Source organism: Callorhinus ursinus, unplaced genomic scaffold (genome assembly GCF_003265705.2).
Source record: "Callorhinus ursinus isolate GAN/ISIS: 27379988/994484 unplaced genomic scaffold, GSC_fseal_2.0 scaffold6, whole genome shotgun sequence".
In the NCBI taxonomy this organism is placed as follows: Eukaryota; Metazoa; Chordata; class Mammalia; order Carnivora; family Otariidae; genus Callorhinus; species Callorhinus ursinus.
Window position 1 is genome coordinate 29,922,842 of NW_027397068.1, and position 17,153 is coordinate 29,939,994.

At 45.2% G+C, this 17,153-nt stretch overlaps 1 protein-coding gene across 4 annotated transcripts in view; it reads right to left on the reverse strand.

The window, feature by feature from the left end:
- Positions 1-4,849: 4,849 nt before the first annotated feature.
- Positions 4,850-17,153, reverse strand: part of SLC22A16 (solute carrier family 22 member 16) — a 103,041-nt gene continuing 90,737 nt past the window's right edge. For all 4 annotated transcript variants that reach the window (XM_073893777.1, XM_073893778.1, XM_025863904.2 and 1 more), the window contains 4 exons: positions 14,694-14,821; positions 12,215-12,324; positions 11,051-11,150; positions 4,850-5,215 (listed from right to left, as the gene is read on the reverse strand). In XM_073893777.1, coding sequence (XP_073749878.1) covers positions 5,006-5,215; positions 11,051-11,150; positions 12,215-12,324; positions 14,694-14,821 — 548 coding nt within the window. In that variant the 3' untranslated portion in view covers positions 4,850-5,005. The remainder of the gene's footprint in view (positions 5,216-11,050; positions 11,151-12,214; positions 12,325-14,693; positions 14,822-17,153) is intronic.

A 17,153-nucleotide genomic window follows, 5' to 3' on the forward strand; every position in this document is an offset into this window, starting at 1 on the left:
ACCATATCACTTGAAAGAAGGGTCATTTGGAAAACTGAATTAGGTTATCTTTGAGGGTGGGAGTAAAAGGGAGATCTGGGGCCATCTAGTGGGGTCTTGTTTTATCATTTTATAGGCAAGTGGCTGAGGTCCAAAAAATTGAAAGGACCCCCCGCCCCCCGCCACTGAGAGTGCAGGTGAGCTCAGTGTCACACTCCTCCCCAGGAATTTTTCAGAGACTTTTTACCGCAGGCTCTGGAGCTCCACAAGGCTTCCCTTGTGCTGTGTATTGGAGGCCTCCCTGGTCCCACAGCCCCTCCTGCTCTGCTCTCCATGGGCGTCGATGGCTTGTGATGTGTTAGACTTGCTAACTCGCTAAATTGTGTTAGTCCGCCAGTAAATAAAGAGCCTCAGACCAACAGAACTTGAATGTTCTAGAAGGATATTAAGGAAGCAAGGCTCATGGGGCCAGGGATTCAGCCATGTAGGCTACAGGTTGGGGTAAGGAAACAGGGAAGGACTGAGCTCAGGGTGACTTGATTCTCTGATATATTGGCTAGCCCTGACTCGAGACACGGGAGTAGGGCAGAATCTATAACTGAACCTTTTCTCTCTGTAAAATAATTTGACTTTCAAGATTCATTTACTGGAACATCCATGAAAATCTCCTGATGGGGTAGGTAAGCCTAGGGAGAGGCAGGGAATGGATAAGGAAGATGAATTTACTTAGGGAACTAACAGTTGTCAGTAAATACTCGTGCAATGTGGACTTTAGAGATAAAACAAGCAGCTGTTACTGACTTCTGGCAAATTCAGATAATTCATCTCTGTTGGGGCAAGTTACCATGGACTCTGGCGTCCGCGGTCAGCTTAAACAATCTTGAAATAGAAAATATTCCTCTTCACCATCTACAGGAATTTATGAAGTACCCCCTTTGGATATGTCATTTTAGAGACTAAACCCTTTGTGTTTAGCATGCTTTCAGTAAGTATTTGATAAGCATGAGAGAAAGGCCACAGAATACATTCAGAGTATATTTTCAATATGAACTTCCCGAACAACACAGTGATGGGAGGAGGGGCAGACTCAGCTTTTGTGGGGCCTGAAATTTATACAGTTGTTTGTTTGTTTGTTTGTTTGAAGTTTATACAGTTTTCAAAGTCCTCTATAAGAAAAAAATTTACAAAATCATGAGAGAAAAAAATGCCTCTGGTCACTTTGATATCATCTGACAGAGGGGAAACGTGACAGGGGAAACGTGACAGAAGGAAAATAGAGCGGACAGAGACAGTGGTCTTAACTGATTGCAGTGGATTTATCTTACTTTTGCAAAATTTACAAAATTTTACAAAAACGTCTGACCAAATGAACCCATTATGGAGGTCTCTCACAAGAGCCTGTGTGAGGGAGGGAAGCGAACCTGAAGTTCATGCTCTTTGGGCTTCAGAGGAGGCGTTCCCTACAGCTATTGTGAGCCAAAATCAGTCGCCAGAACAATCTGAATTGCAGAGTCCTCAAGAGAGAAACAGCACGTGCTGGAGGGCACAATCAACCCAGGACAGTGACAGCGTGCTGTCATTGACGGAATGGGCCTCCAACGCCTACTGGCCAAGACCAAGACACACTCCCTGCCCGAGCGGTGGAATCATCTACGGAGCAGAAACAGCATCAGAGCTGGATCAGGGTGGATAGGTAATGTAGATACAGTATCTCATCTTCACAGTCCCGTGAGGGACATCTTATTTTCATCCTGAATTTTTACATGAGAAGGCTAAGATAAAGAGAGGTTAATTTGCCTAAGCGGGAGGGCGTTCTTCCCCCCACTAGCCTCTACCACCTCTCACAATAACTGCCTGTTGAAGTCAGGTGGATGCCTAGACCTCCGCTGAACCGATCTGGTGACAAGGTCACCTGCCTCAAGTTCACCTACTTGTGTGTGGCTTGTTCTCTGAGCTTCCCGGTGCCCGGTGAAGTACTCCTTGAAATATTTACAACTAGAGACAGATCTGATGTGCCAGGACTTGGTTCCAACTATTAAAGATACCTAACATCACTATTTTTCAGGTATAAAATCAGAAGGCTGTGCCTAGTGAGAAATGCTTGAGGAACAAAGTATGTTTGGCTTCTTGTATGACTAATATTTGTAATTGTTATGATGAAAAGCCCATTTTTTTCCCAATACAGCTTTTTTTTAATCCCTACTGATTTAAAAACATTTTTTAATTGAGTTTGTTAGATATAACAACAACATACAAAAACCAATCACCTTCCTTGATGCCAGCAATAAGCAGTAGAAAATATATTAGAAACTCAGCACTGCTAGTAAAAAATATATATACCCAAAAGTAAGTAGAATAAGAAATGTGCATGCTTTGTGAATTGCACTTCATTGAAAGACATTAAAGATAACCTGAGTAAATGAAGACATAACTCATGAAAATGGATGGAAGAGTCCATACCAGGAATAAGGTAAATTTTCCCTAAATTAATCTAAAAATTCGACTCCATTCAAGTTGAAACCATGCCGGGCAGTTTCCGTAGCATCAGTGGGAGTGTGGGCTCCTGGGTTCCTGGTCAGCAGCAGAAACGTGATTTCTGCATGTGCAGTGGAAGCCGAGAATATAGGCTTGGGGGCTCCCAGCCCAGTGGGGGCAATGGCTTCCTGGCCTCTAGCTAACTTCTCCTTCTCCATTTTGTTCCACCAGTCTTCCCCACACTGTTGTAACTAATTCCCTGTATTAAATTCTTCTATGCCCGAAATAGCTCGGCGGGTTTCTGTTTTGCTGACTGGACTCTTACTAATACAGAAACACGTACATGGGTGCTACAGACTGAACGTTTGTAGGGTCCGACGAGGCGGAAAGAGCGGGGTTCTCGTGATGGGATTAGTACCCTTCCGAGACACCAAAGAGCTCTCTCTCTCTCTCTCTCTCTCTCTCTCTCTGTCTCCTCCCAGCATAGGCACAAGGAGGAGGTCAAGCGAGCACACAGAGAGAGCCTGGCTGCCCGCAAGGCAAGAAAGAGGCCTCAGGATGAAATCTACCTTGCAGCCATCCCGATCCTGGAGCCTGGAGCTTGGAGCCTCCAGAACTGTGAGAAGTACATTTCTGTGGTAGAAGCCCCCGGGGCCGTGGTATCTTGTGATGGCCGCCTGAGCAAACTGATACGGATCGTAAAAAGAAAGTCAAGAAAATATCAAAGATTAACTAAGAGGAAAAATCTAAATATCAGTAGAAAAACAGGCTGAAGAGAAAGGAAAAAAAAGAAAAAGAGACACAGTAAGAGGTGAGAGGAAGGATAAAGAAATATCTCCCTCTCATATCCTCCTGTTGATTTGTTTTCTTTCACAAAGGGAGAGAGGTTTGGGGGGTTATTTTTTGTTTGCCAAGTGAAGAACTGAGGAATTATCCAGGGAACTGAATTAATATAAAAAGCCTAAATAATTCAAGTCAAATCCCTTATCTCCTCTTAGTAATGCTTTTTATTTTTTATTTTATTTTTTAAAAGATTTTCTTTACTTATTTGAGAGAGCAAGACAGAGCAGAGAGAGAGAGCACAAGCAGGGGGAGGGGCAGAGGGAGAGGGAGAAGCAGGCTTCCCGCGGAGCAGGGAGCCCAACACGGGGCACGATCCCAGGGCCCTGGGATCATGACCTGAGCCGAAGGCAGAGGCTTAACCGACTGAGCCACCCAGGCGCCCAATAATGCTTTTTAAACAATTGTATCTATATAGTTGTCTTAATCCTCCTTTTACTTGCCTCTGCTCCAAACACTAATGCTTCATCAATTCTAATATGTTAGACATAGGCATATCCAACAGCTAAATTTCAAGAGCAAAGAAAGAAATAATGATGAAACCGTAGGAAAGAAAAATCCCAAACCTATGGCACACTTGTCTGAAATGTGTTCCTCTAACAGGTAAGATAATGCCATAATTTTGCTGTTGAAATATTCAGGATATTAAGGTGAACACATGTGCAAAATATGGTTTTAGGTGAAGTTGGGCAAACAAAATTTAGTACTTAAAAAAAGAGTGAAATCTTCCCGTAAAAAAGATTTTTCAAGGCAAAAGTACTTAATTTTGTTTTCTTTTACATTGGTAACAGATCCAAATGGTACTTAAAGTCAGTTTCCTGGATGATCTGCAAACAAAAATTTTGCAATGCACTAAAATGCCACAGCTTCTCTATACTGTGCAGGAGACTTAGGGAGAGAATTTGGCAACTTTAGGCAAGATAAGAATGTGAGACTAGAAAGCTCACGCCTGGCCCCGAGCAGACAGGTGCCCTTTAACCGGACCTGACACAAAGCACATCCGTCTGCTCATTCAGGGCCTCTTGCCTCAGGGTGCGGGGAAGCAAGTACCTTTTTCTGTAGCTATTATTTTTATGGTTAAATTATGAAGACAAACATTTTTTGACAGGACACATTTTTAAAAGATTTATTTAAATGAGAGAGAGAGAGAATCTTCAAGCAGACTCCCCGTTGAGCGTGGAGCCCAAAGTGGGGCTTGATCCTACGACCCTGAGATCACGACCGGAGCTGAAACCAAGAGTCAGACGCTCAACCGACTGCACCACCCAGGTGCGCTGACTGGGCATTTCTGAATAAAATTTGAATTTAGAGCTATGATTCTCGTAAGAGGAGAAGGAATATCAGAAATAGAATCTTCAAGGGGCTTTGTTGAAAGCTCCCATGCCCTCTCTTCCCAGTCCCCGGGGGCAGGGGGACCCTGGTCCTGATGGGAAGGTGTGATATTTTCTCGGGCCTGCATGGCTGGCTGGAGGCAGGGGGACGGTTGAGAATCAATAACATTTAAGAACAAATAGGGAGAAATATTTTATAGCAGTAATAAAGCAGTGTAAAAAAATGAGAATTCTCATCTTGGTTTTATTTCTTTTACCTTTACAAAACAATTGTTTTAAGATTTTCTTACAAAAAAAATTTTAAAAGACATACAAATGACATTCAGGAGATGAGAATAATATTCCTCTAATACAAAGTCATTAAAGTAAACACAGTACATTTATTCACCAAGACCAGAAACCCCCGAGTCAATGACTTCCATTTTTTCCAACGCGGTATTTTTGGTTGTGGGAAATAATTTGCCTGAACTCTCTTTTTCTGTATCCTGTTTGGCAGCCTCCTCCCAAGTCGTTGCCAGAGGCATCCCCATGGTTTCTGGAAGTATTAGCGATAGCACTCCACTTACGAAGGCCAAAATCCCAACAAGCAGCTAGAAGGAATTAGAAGAACAATAATAAGTGACATATCAATAAAGAAATGTACCCTTCAGAGAATAATAATTCCTGAACCTTTTTCAGAGGGCAATAACATTAAATTGGATGCAACAGTTGTCATTTTTACTCCCCGGGGAAACCTTGGGTTACTTATGAGGACCCGCAGGATCGCCATTCGTTAATTTATTCACTGACCACCATGGAGACCTACTCAGTAAATCCCAGTTAGTGTCTAGATTAGTGCTCTTGCAGGCACTATCCTAGGAGCTGCGCAGAGAAAAAAGTCCCTGTCCCATCTTCTCAGACCCCAGAGAAACCCAGCAATTGAAACTTGGGGTTGGGACTTCATGGTCAGAGACTATCTTAGTCAAACCTGTCCCTGCCCCCCAAATCGGTACATGATCAATATTCAACAGATGACACAGATGAATGAATGAATGAATAAATGAATGAATGAATGCACAAACGAATGTTTCAATGAACAAAAACCTACAGAATTTAGGGAGAACCAAACAAAGGCAAATGGAAACTAACTGCTACTTTGGGGGGTATGGGTCCACGTGATTTCCTAAAAAATTCAGTACTTCTTTACTTTCCAAATTTTCACACCAAAAAGGCAACCTTTTAGATTAGCACCAAGGTGTCTGCCCTTAAAAATGCAAATCACATTATCCCAATTTTACCTCAATCTAAAAAACAGCAATTCGCATTAAGAATTAAAGTCTGCATATCTATTCTCAGTTGATCCTTATGAAGACCCTGGGTGGATTCTAGAACTAAATCTCTACACAGTCTATAAAAGTGAGTTCCATCCTTACATAATTTAAATGCTTCCAGCCAAAATTACTGTCTGGGAAGAGCCCATGAAAATAAAATAAGGCATGGTTTTCCTGACAGATCTACACACTTGGTGCTTTTACAACCTCGGAGAAGGAGAAACCCACAGCATGCAGTGCCTCGGTGGCCTGATGCAAGGCCCCAGTTACACGGGACCCGGGAAGACGGGTTTTTATTTTGTTTTTTGTTTTGTTTTGTTTTGTTTTTAAAGATTTTATTTATTTGACAGAGAGAGACGCAGTGAGAGAGGGAACACAAGCAGGGGGAGTGGGAGAGGGAGAAGCAGGCCTCCCACTGAGCAGGGAGCCCTACGTGGGGCTCGATCCCAGGACCCTGGGATCACGACCCGAGCCGAAGGCAGACGCTTAACGACTGAGCCACCCAGGCGCCCCGGGTTTTTATTTTGTTTTGCCGAACGCTGATGACCCTAACTTTTAGAAATACTTGAGCAAGCCTAGAAGCAGTCACAGAATTTAAAGCAACATTCCAAAGGACGCCTAAAGGCCTCTTCCGGTGCTTCCAGACATAGCAGGTATACCTACTGAATAAGTCTAAACAAGAACTAGAATCACTGGAAGGACCAAACCAGGACTGGATTTTTCGTTTTGGCTTGGCAGTGAGAAGGATAGGCAGGACACAAACCCATCACCCTCCACCTCCCTCCTCTCTCTCAGCATAAGACCTGGTCTCCTGCCACCCAGCTAGCTCCCTCCACCCCCTCAAGCATCCTCACAAGCCCCTACCCCTCGTTCCCCACCTCTCGCTCCCCCTTCACCCTCTCCAGACCCCACTGCTTCTCACCTCCAAGGGCTGGCGGGGGGGGGGGGGGGGGGGGGGGGGGGTGTTTTGGGGGGGGAAGGGTTCCTCTATCAACAGCCCTCCCTCCTCCTCACATGTTTTTGACCTTTTCCTTTCTACCAGTTACTTTCCTTCAGCAAAAATAACAGTTCTTATAATCTCCGTGCCCACTCCGCCTGGGAACTTGTTTCCTGCTACCTGTGTGAACTTGGTTACTTAAACTTCCTGCTCCTCAGTTTTCTCATCTGTAAAATGGAAATAAGAGTAGTACCTGTCTCAAAGGATGGCTGAACGAATTAAATTAAATGACCCATCTAAGGCACTTAAAACAGTACCTGTCCACACGGTAAGTGGTCGATAAATGGGACCCTATCATTCAAAGAAGCCAGAGAGGCCCCCAGCCTCGGCCCACGCCGCCCAAGTTGCTGGCCCGTCCGTGGGCCCTCTCCCGCCGTCCACAGCAGCTGCTCTTCCCAGGCCACAGACTCCTAGCTGCCGAACCCAACAGACCCTTTCCTGGCCTATTCCTTCTCAGCTGCCGTCCTCTCCCGCCGTTCTCGCCTCCTCTCCTGCTGCGGGGTCCTGGTCACCTCCCCACCTCCCTGGCTGCAGCACCTGGGCCCTCCTTCCATCACACCTAAAATGCCATCTGCCCTTGAGCCTGCTCACCCCCCTTCACCGCTTCATAAACCCACTCCCACACTCACTCCTGTGCCCTGAGCTCCAGACCCGGAGAGGCAGCTGCCTCCCAGACGCCTCTGTTCGCCGAGCGGCAGGGGCCTCCCACTCACCACACACAATCCCAGTGCACTGTCCTTCCCCAGGTCAACCTGTCCCTCCTCCTGAACGGCTCTGGCACCCCCCCCCCCACACACACACACTCCCTACCTGCAGCACACCCAGCTGGTCACCAGGTCCTGTGGATGCGACTTTTCCACCCTGTTGTCTCTAAGTCACCCTTAGCACGAAGGCATTTCCCTTCTGACCTCCTTTGACATCCCTGCCTGTTTTTCTAGATGATTCCTGACTTCCGTAACCCACCCTGGTGTTAGCAATGAGCTGGACCCCAAACCCAAACTGGCCCTGTTCCTTTTTCCCTGTAAGCTTTTGCCTTCCTGTTCCCCCTGCCTAGAATTCCCTTCTCTCTTTCTCCTCTGGCTGATTCTTACTGGCCCTTCCAGACATAGATTGAAGGTCCCCTCCTCCAGGAAGCCTCCCTCTGGCCCTAGCATGGGTTGGTAGCCCTCTCCTATAACCCAGAACCCTAACTTTCCCCATGTACAGCCCTCATCTCTGGGGCTCGGGATGGTTTGCTCTTCCGCCTTCCCCACCACACTGGACAGACGTTTCTCAAGACAGAGGCTGTTTCTTTCATCCCTGCTCCGTAGCACCTAACAAGGAGGTTCGTTAAAAAACAACACTCAGTAAGTCTTTGCCAAACTCACTGAAGAATACAAAACTGATAGGCATTACCGTCCACTTGTTCTTTAGATTACTCAAAAACAATGGTTGATAATAAAAGCATCAGAATGAGTGATTTTCACGTGCTTCTTTTTGAAAGAAAAAAAACACAAACTTATCTTCTAGATCAGCATTTCCATTCCTCCAAATGAAAATATTGGCTCCCCAGGAAGTTTGACACCCATAAATAAGCTTAATGAGAAATTTTATAATTTATTTTCTTACTCATTAAAAACAACAAGCAACATCTGTCGCATCCAGAGGGAGGATATTCACAGAGTATCTCTGCAAATATACACAAGACCCTGCTGACAGAGGTTGTCTTGGGGAAAGGGGACTGGGGCACTCAGGGTCAGGGTGGAGGACCTTATTTCTCTGCATTCCCTTTTGTACTGTTTAACCTGTGTGAAAGGCATGGTATTTGGGTTTGAATCCAAGTTCTGTCACCTCTGAGACGACCTTGGGCTACGAATTACTTTCTACACATCAGTCTCCTCATCTGTAAAATGAATCTGCATTCTATGAAGACCGTTTTTTGTAGTTTAGCATAACAAGTGCTATTTAAGTACCTGTTAAATAAAATTTAAAGTCCCTTTTGACTCCATAGCCCCTAATTGACTATTATGGATGTCTTTTTTTCTTTTTCAAAATCTTTATTTTGCTTTAGTATTTTTATAGCAGTTTGCTTTTATAGATTTATCTATCTTCTTCTGTGTGTTTCAGCTTATTGGTTTCAAAAACGCCTTTTCCACTTTTACCTCCTATTTATTTAATGAAGAGCACAAAGAAGATGCTTCTAGAAAAGCCCATGCCCTAAAAAGGATGGTGGACTCTCCAAAAACACTTCCCTGTGCAGGCCAGACAGCACGTATCATTTCTCTACCTCAGTCAGCCCCTGAGAGATGCTGGCATCCCAACACTGCAATTAAGCAAACTTGACCGAGTGCCTGTTACTGGGACGTGAGAGAGATCCAGGCTAAGCCAATGATTCCCAAAGAGTAGGTGCACACCACCTGTGTGTGCAAGGTGATTTTTAGAGAGCACCACACGCTTTGTTCTATGGTGAGATCTCGTTACTTTAGAAAAACATACAACTAGCATAACACCCATGATTTCGCTGATGATATTGCTGAAGACAAAGCTAATTTTAAAAAGCCAGTCTAGTTGATTTAAAATACCAATTAAGTGATAACATGAGCGGCACACGGAGAGAGGGAAATGCTTTGCCGGATACGGTCGGGATCCCAAGTGCCCTGTCCTGCCAGAGTCCAACAGCTTAACGAGGGGGACAAAGACACACGTGCAGACCATAAAGCCGGACTGTGGCTCCACGTGGGCTGGGAAAGCAGCACACGAGAAATGCTACGCAGACTGTGCGGAAGGGAGACGTGGGGGTGTGCGATCCGGGTGTCTTTCTCAGAGAAGTGGGGTTTGCTCTGTGTCTTCAAGATACATGCAAGTTTAGCAAGGGGAGATGGAAGAAGGCTTCTCTGCAGAGGGGATGAGGCACAGGAGGAGGGGGGTGCAGCGGAGAAGGAAGTGGGTGACGAAGGGAAAGAAGACAGGGGCGCTCTGCGGGGGTTCCCTCTGGAAAGGACTTCAACATCCAGCAGGGCTCAGATTTTCTTCTACCCTGAAGGTGACGTGGCAGGCGGGCCAGAGCTGTGGTGTGGCAAAGTCTTCTGCTGGGGTGGGGAAGAAGCACAGGGAGAGGATGTGGGAGGCAGAAGGTGGGGGCCGTTGAACTGGAAGCAGGCAAGCTGGGGCGGTTTGGAGAAGGAAAGTGAGGGTTTGATGTCGTGGATGGGGAGGATGGGGAGGTAGAAGAACAGGGCAAATAAAACGCAGATGCTCAGGCGTCATGCTGGAGGCCGCGGATTTCTATTCCAAAGTGGGGGGCAGAGGACAAGGGCATCAAGGCACAGACCAGTCCTATCCGGGAGAAGCTGACTCTGTCGTGAGATACTCCAGGAGAGTATCCATGAGACCAGGGGAAGGATGGGTTTGCAGTGCGGAAGGGAAGTCAGAAAGGAAAAGAGGTTATCCGTGCAGGGACTGCGGAGGACGGCCAGGATGGCTCTCAGAGAATGAGTCTAGTTAAGGGGAAACCGGAAAAAGAATGAGGAGCAGTGAAGACGAGCGAGGACAGCCTAGAGAGAGCGTGGCACAGAAGTTCAGGGGGAGAGGGCCGGAGACCCAGGCCTCTCCCCTAAGTCTCCCAGCACCCCCAACCCTTGCCCACTTCCCTAAGCCCCCACCCCTGCCTGTCTCCCAACTTCCTCCCGACCAGAAGCCCCCCCCATGAAGCGCCTGTCAAGTTTCAGGTAAGCTGGAGACCAGACCCCTAAATCTCTCCATCCTCCAAGCAGCAGGCAGCCTCCAGAATTCACCTTGACCAGCAGGCACCTGGTGGGAGCCCAGAGCCGACAGCGGGATGGGCCAGCTGCCTGGGAGGACACGGAGACCCGAGCTCTCCCTCCGCAGCTTCAGGAGCTGGGTGGCGAGAGGTCCTTCCACAGCGGGCACAATTGCAATTAACGGCTCACCGGAGGCCGAAGGCAATCACCCAACACAAAACAGCAACCACCGCTCTCCTTACCGACCGCTGAGCTGTTAATAAAGTTCCCATAAACCTCCATAACTGAATTACAAACTGGCTTCCAAGAAGGACAAAGACAGAAGGCAGTCAGCTGCTCTGCCTCTCTGCTGTCTCAGTTCTCTAAACCGATTCACACCTGTGGTAGGAAGGTCCAAGCGCTGGAGAGAGAAACCCAGAACGGGGCCACGATGCTTCCCACACGGCTCACCATGCTGCCGCTTCCCACAGCCAGCGACCTGCAAACAGGAGGAGCATTAACACGGCAGCCAGAAGGAAAGGAAAAAGGAAAAAAAGACTGCCTCCGGATTGTAAGCCGAGCAGAGCCCAGGTGCGCGGAGGGAGGCGCTGCCTGCAGCCCCCCGCCCACACTCCCAGAGGAGAAGAAACATCATAAAACTGAAGCTTGGCCTAATATACTGGAAAACAATTTTACCCTAAAGTTTCGAGAATCACTTGTGATTTACATCCACATTCTGTGAAACAGTGGTATATACAAGCATACAGATCATTCAAGACACTTCAAGACCCCCCCAAAAAAATAAAAATAAAAATAAGCCATTCTTCCTTTGCCTATGCAGATGAGGCCCTTATGTATATTCATCCAGTCTAACATTGAGACTAACACTGGTCTTCTAGAGCAGGAATCTGTTTGCGGTAGGGAACGGACGGGAATGGGGAAGAACAAAAGATTTGTATCCATGGAACATTCTATTTCAGCTTTTTAAAGTCAAGCAGTATCTTAACGTGCTTTTCTTTAAAAGTTATTTAAGGTAGCCTTATGAAACGTCTAGTAAGAAGGAAAGAATGTGCTTTTAATGTGAATAAGTATCTCTTATTAAGCCAAGGAGAGAGGCCCCACACAGGAGAAACCAAATCAGCCAAACACCTTGATCTTGGACCTCTAGCCTCCAGATATGTGAGAAAATAGATTTCTGCTGTTTCAGCCACACAACCTCTGGTGTTTTGTCATGGAAGCCCTAAAAATTAAGACAACAGACATCAGAACATCAAGAGACACATCCTCAGAAAATTAGCCTTGAGTCATATGGAGAGTCGGTGTAAGTCCATTGTACTTGAGATTATAGAGTGTGATTTCACAACAATTTCTTTAATATCCTTGCTAATGGGGTGTAGACAAAGCCTCAGATTCAGAATTAGCATCATCGTGTGACTTTCCCATATCTCAGAGTTCCAGCAACTGCTACAGAAAGAAAGCATTTCTACTCAAAGATCAAATATAATGAAACGACGTGTAAGCAAAACATAACAAGAAAACAAAAGAAAAATAAGTAACTCTTACCTTACCATGGTTGGATACAGCTCTGCCGTATAAAGGTAAATGAGGCCAAACGATGCCCCTATGGCAAATTTTCCAGCCATAGTCACCACCACAGTCCAAACAAGGTAATCCTGAAAAAACATATGTTAGCAAAATAGACCATCATGAGTAATATTTTTAAAAGAAAATACAAAGTCTTAATTATTATTTAAAACTTTCTAATTATCCAATATTGTTCAGAACAATGAAAAGTTTTATCTCTCTGTTTGAATTTATTTTGTAATCTCTACTCATAGTCTGTAAAAGCTTTTCATCTCCCTGAAATTTAGAGAAAAGTTTAATTGTGCCTCCCCTCCAGCCTTGGAGATGTCAAATGACCCAATTAGAAAAGCCATTTGCAGAGACGGCTACGAAGTGAGACACGCCCAGGTGGTGCTGGTTCCAGTAGTAACTGACCCACTCCTTCTGGAATTGATCCAAGCAGAATGAATCAAAGAGCCATAAAAACAAATTGGGCCCTTTGTGACAGTAATCCTCTAGCTTATAAACTATTTTCAGAAAATAACTGGAAAGTGGTAACTGGGCTATTAAAACAAATTCTTTTTTTTTTTTTTTTTTTGGTCCATGCACCTCAACAGTGACACTTCTCCGTGACTCCAACTCAGTGTCTGCTGTCCCTGATGTGCTCCATGTCCAGCTGTGGCTCACATAGGCCTCCCACATTCTATCTTTCCTCTCCTCTCCTGTCTGCCCGCTGGGTGTGGACACCCAGGGGACCCTGGAGTTCGTGTGTTGAGGATGGCAGCGCCTTTGTCAACCTGAACCCCTGAGTGACTCCGGGGAGCCAAACATCCCTCACCACTCCCACCACTACCAACCAGGTACACCCACATCAAACTTTCTACGAGCAAGAAATAAATATCTATTATGTGAAGTCCCCGGGACTCGATGATGCCTTTAATAAAGCAACTAATGTCACCTTGTCATCCTGATTCCTGCGTGTTTGTTGGATGAATCTGTTGACAGTATCTGTTGTAGACAGTGTTTGTTGAATGAATTAATGTAACTTGAAAAACACTGAAGGGTGTTGACACTGCCACTTGGGGAGAAACTTCATTAGAAGGAAGAAATTTGTGGTTAAGAGTTAGTGCCCTGTTTCTAGAAATCCCTGTCAGCTACTCTCCTGTTTTCCCCATTATCACAGGGGCTTAACCATTACAGAACTCAAAGGTTCTGGGGTTCCCCTAAATCTTTACCAGCTAGCTTCAGAGACAGCTGCCATCAACTCAACTAGTATATCTGTAAACCACTTTAGAAACAAACAAAAAGAGGTATGGTTGAAGTTCCCTCAAATTGGCAGCAAACCCCCTGGTCCTGAGTAGTTTTACTGCATTCATATTAGTTGTGTATCAATCAGCTGGAAATTTCAGTTACATAAAACATATGATTTGCCAACCTTGAGAATTAAATGAAGTATTACTATAAAAAGAAGTCACTGGTTAAAGTAAATTTCAAACAATATGCAAAACTTAACATGCCCTGCTCTAGATGGTGAGATACTATTACTGAATAATTATATAGTCCTAGAGAAAATTATAGAAAGTATTTTAAAGTATTGTTAGAGTGACCATATTTTCCAAATCAAGAATGAAAACACAGGTTCTGATAACAGTTTTGGGGGAGAAAGAGGAGGAGCACTTCTGGATGCAAGAGTTATATAGGAATGGGAAAGTGGGTTCAGTAGTTTATGGCAGTATTTCTCAGTAGGAAACTGCATTTTTAAGAACAAGCTTCTTGAGGGATTTAGGCATACTCGAAATTGGAAACAACTAATCTACTGCAATGAAAAACAAGACTATTTAAATGGAAACAGTCCTGAATATAAAACTCATTGTATCCTTCAGATGTCTCTATTGGATTCCTCCCTCCTTCAGGTTTCTAATCAACTGTCACCTTGTCTGAGAGGCACACCATCCTCGATCATCACCCTGGATAAAATAAACACATGTGTTACACACACACACAAACACACACACACACACACACACACACACACATTCTCCATCCGTCATCCTGTTTTGTTTTTCTTCATACTTATAGAAACTTGATTCACTGTGTGTCTTCAGCACTTAGGACAACACCTGGCACATAATAGATGCTGGATACATATTTGTTGAATGAATGAATGTTTAAGATAATAATAATCACTGGAAGACATGATCAACTTTCCTCATTCAGGACCATTGTGTTTACAAAATACAACATTGGTCATCCCTGGGAAGTGGGATTATGGGCTTTTTAAAAAAAGAAAACACTTTTTTCCTTAATTTTTTTATAATGAACATGTATTACTTACAACACAGGGAAAGAACAGTTTTTTAAAAAAATATTTTAAAATATTATGTATATACTCTGTCCATATGTCTGAATTGATCTTCATCCTTACTGTCATAGTATAACTAACTAACCATGCCTTCAATAAAACATAAAAATAACTCACCTTGGGGATCACCATAACCACACCACAGAGCAGTGCTCCTGAGATAAGGGAGAAGACCAGAACGTTTCTTCTCCCTATACTGTCCATCCCCCAGCATATGAAGACGTAGGCAGGAATTTCCACTGCACCTGTCATTGAGCAAAAGTGCTCTCTATAAGCCATGGCAACCAACCGCACAAGGGGACCTCGCCTTCTAACCCACCACCCAAAAGGAATGATCAGCCCTCTTCCCACTTGCAGGAGCCCCTAAGAGCTACCCAACGCCTGCCCTACAAGCCCGACCCCTTTTAAACTCCCTGGAGTGAAGAGGGGGGCGCTTGGGTGGCTCAGTCGTTAAGTGTCTGCCTTCAGCTCAGGTCATGATCCCAGGGTCCTGGGATCGAGCCCCGCATCGGGCTCCCTGCTCGGCGGGAAGCCTGCTTCTCCCTCTCCCACTCCCCCTGCTTGTGTTCCTGCTCTCTCTCTCTCTCTGTCAAATAAATAGATAAAATCTTAATAAATAAATAAACTCCCTGGAGTGAAGAGGATGTGTCCTGTTAAGTGCACTAGCGCTCCCTCAATCCACCTGACACTTAGCCCCTGTCCCGGGGATCTTGCCACCCACTAGGCTGTAAGCTCCCCAGTATACAACACAGGGCCCAGGGGACCGGCCTGTTGGATGAATACATGAGTAAATTCATAGATGACATTGATAAGTTCTGATCTTTGGTTTCTCGCGCTTGGCAGAACGAGGGAAAATTCTAGATCAGTAACTTCAAAGTTAGGAACTGAAGTAGAAAATTCACTGTCGGCTAAGTACACAAACTAATGATAATGCGTGATGGATTTTTAAATGTAAAACTAAACATCTAAAAATCTAACATGAATCCCCTACAAAACAGAAATTGCCTCGGGCCTCTTTTTACTGCCCCACCACAAAAGTAAAGAGCTGGATCTCCAAGTCCATAACTGACTTAAAAGCCCTTCTCTTGAAAAACCAAAGTGAGATCCAGAGCCAAAAAGCTCTATGTCTACCGGCCAGAATGAAACAGGAAGCAAGCAAGAAGATCTTTTGGCCAAACTGAGCAACCCCTACCATCTCCTTTAGAAAACTGCCATGGTCTACCAGGCCAGATCTTCCATGTAATTCAGTCTTGGAGTTCTCCCCTCCCTCTGCAGCTTGCCTAAATCTCAGGATGCGCCCCACCCCCCACCGCTCAGGAGAGACCTGCCCTTGTCCATGCAACTGCAGAACGTTGCAAGCACCTGGAGAGGCGGGTCTGCCTCTCTGTCTCCCACAGCTTCTGAACACATCATAGGGGTAGACACCTATACTCCCGGTGAACATTCTCAGTAGTACATCAGAAATGTACACAGCTGCTGTTGCTCAAAAAAAAAAAAAAAAAAAAGTGGCTCAGGCAAAGGCAAGAAAGAACATTCTGAGCCGCCTTTGAGAGCTGGTCTTGCTTGCTCCCTTTCATCGACATGGAAAATAGTCAGCTCTGAAGGAAATGCTCCCTTGCACGGACCCTGCAGTGGTAAGGTCCATGCTTTGGGGCCAGACCAGGGTGTACATCTCTTACTCTACTCTTTTTTTTTTTTAAGAGTTTATCAAGCACTTTTCAAGGCCCTGGGTCATGACCCTCAAAAGAATCGCAGGGGAGTAAGCCCAGCTTCATGTCCCCACTTTACAATGGAGAGTAAATGCTTTGAGCCGAATGAGTAAGGGACACCTCAGGGACTGGAAGCAAGATCTTCAAGAGGCAAGACTCCTTTCTTGAAGCCTCCCTCCCCCACTGCCTCCCTCCGTGCCTCAGGACTGGGTGCTGGGCCACCAACCAACTTCCTGGGGTCTAGCCAAGCAGGGCAACCACTGTGAAATGGCTGTAGAGACATTTAAAGTATCCTACACTGGTTTTTCTTGAGTTGTCGCTTCAGGATACTGATACCCCATCTAATTTTTGGTGTGACTGTGTCTGGGATAGAAATGGTGCAAGCAATGAGGCCCGCACCTCTTTGGATTCGGACAGTCTGCGATTACTTTCTTCACTCTATAATACAGAATCTCCTCAATCACCCAGACCCACTTCCGCTCCTATCCCCACATAACCCCAAGGGTATGTCTTGAAGCTACTGAAGCAGTTATCACTTGCAAGCGGCACAAAACCTGGGCTGAAATCCCCACCAGCCCCAACCCGTCTCAAGAGAGAAAAACTCGTTCCAAAATGTCACAGCATAGAAATGTTGACTGGAAGCACCTATCAGCAAGAGGACTTCTGGGAAGGGGAATAACATGAAAAATCCAAGACAGTAGAGAATAGAAAACCATGTATATTTATCTTAGACACATTTTTATATTTATGAGATGTCCCAGTTTCTTGAGAATTTATATCTTCATTAAAACAAAGAAACTATGTCATAAAGATCTAAGACTCCAGCTTCCCGAAGCTTCCCCACGTCACACCCCACCCTACTCGGTCC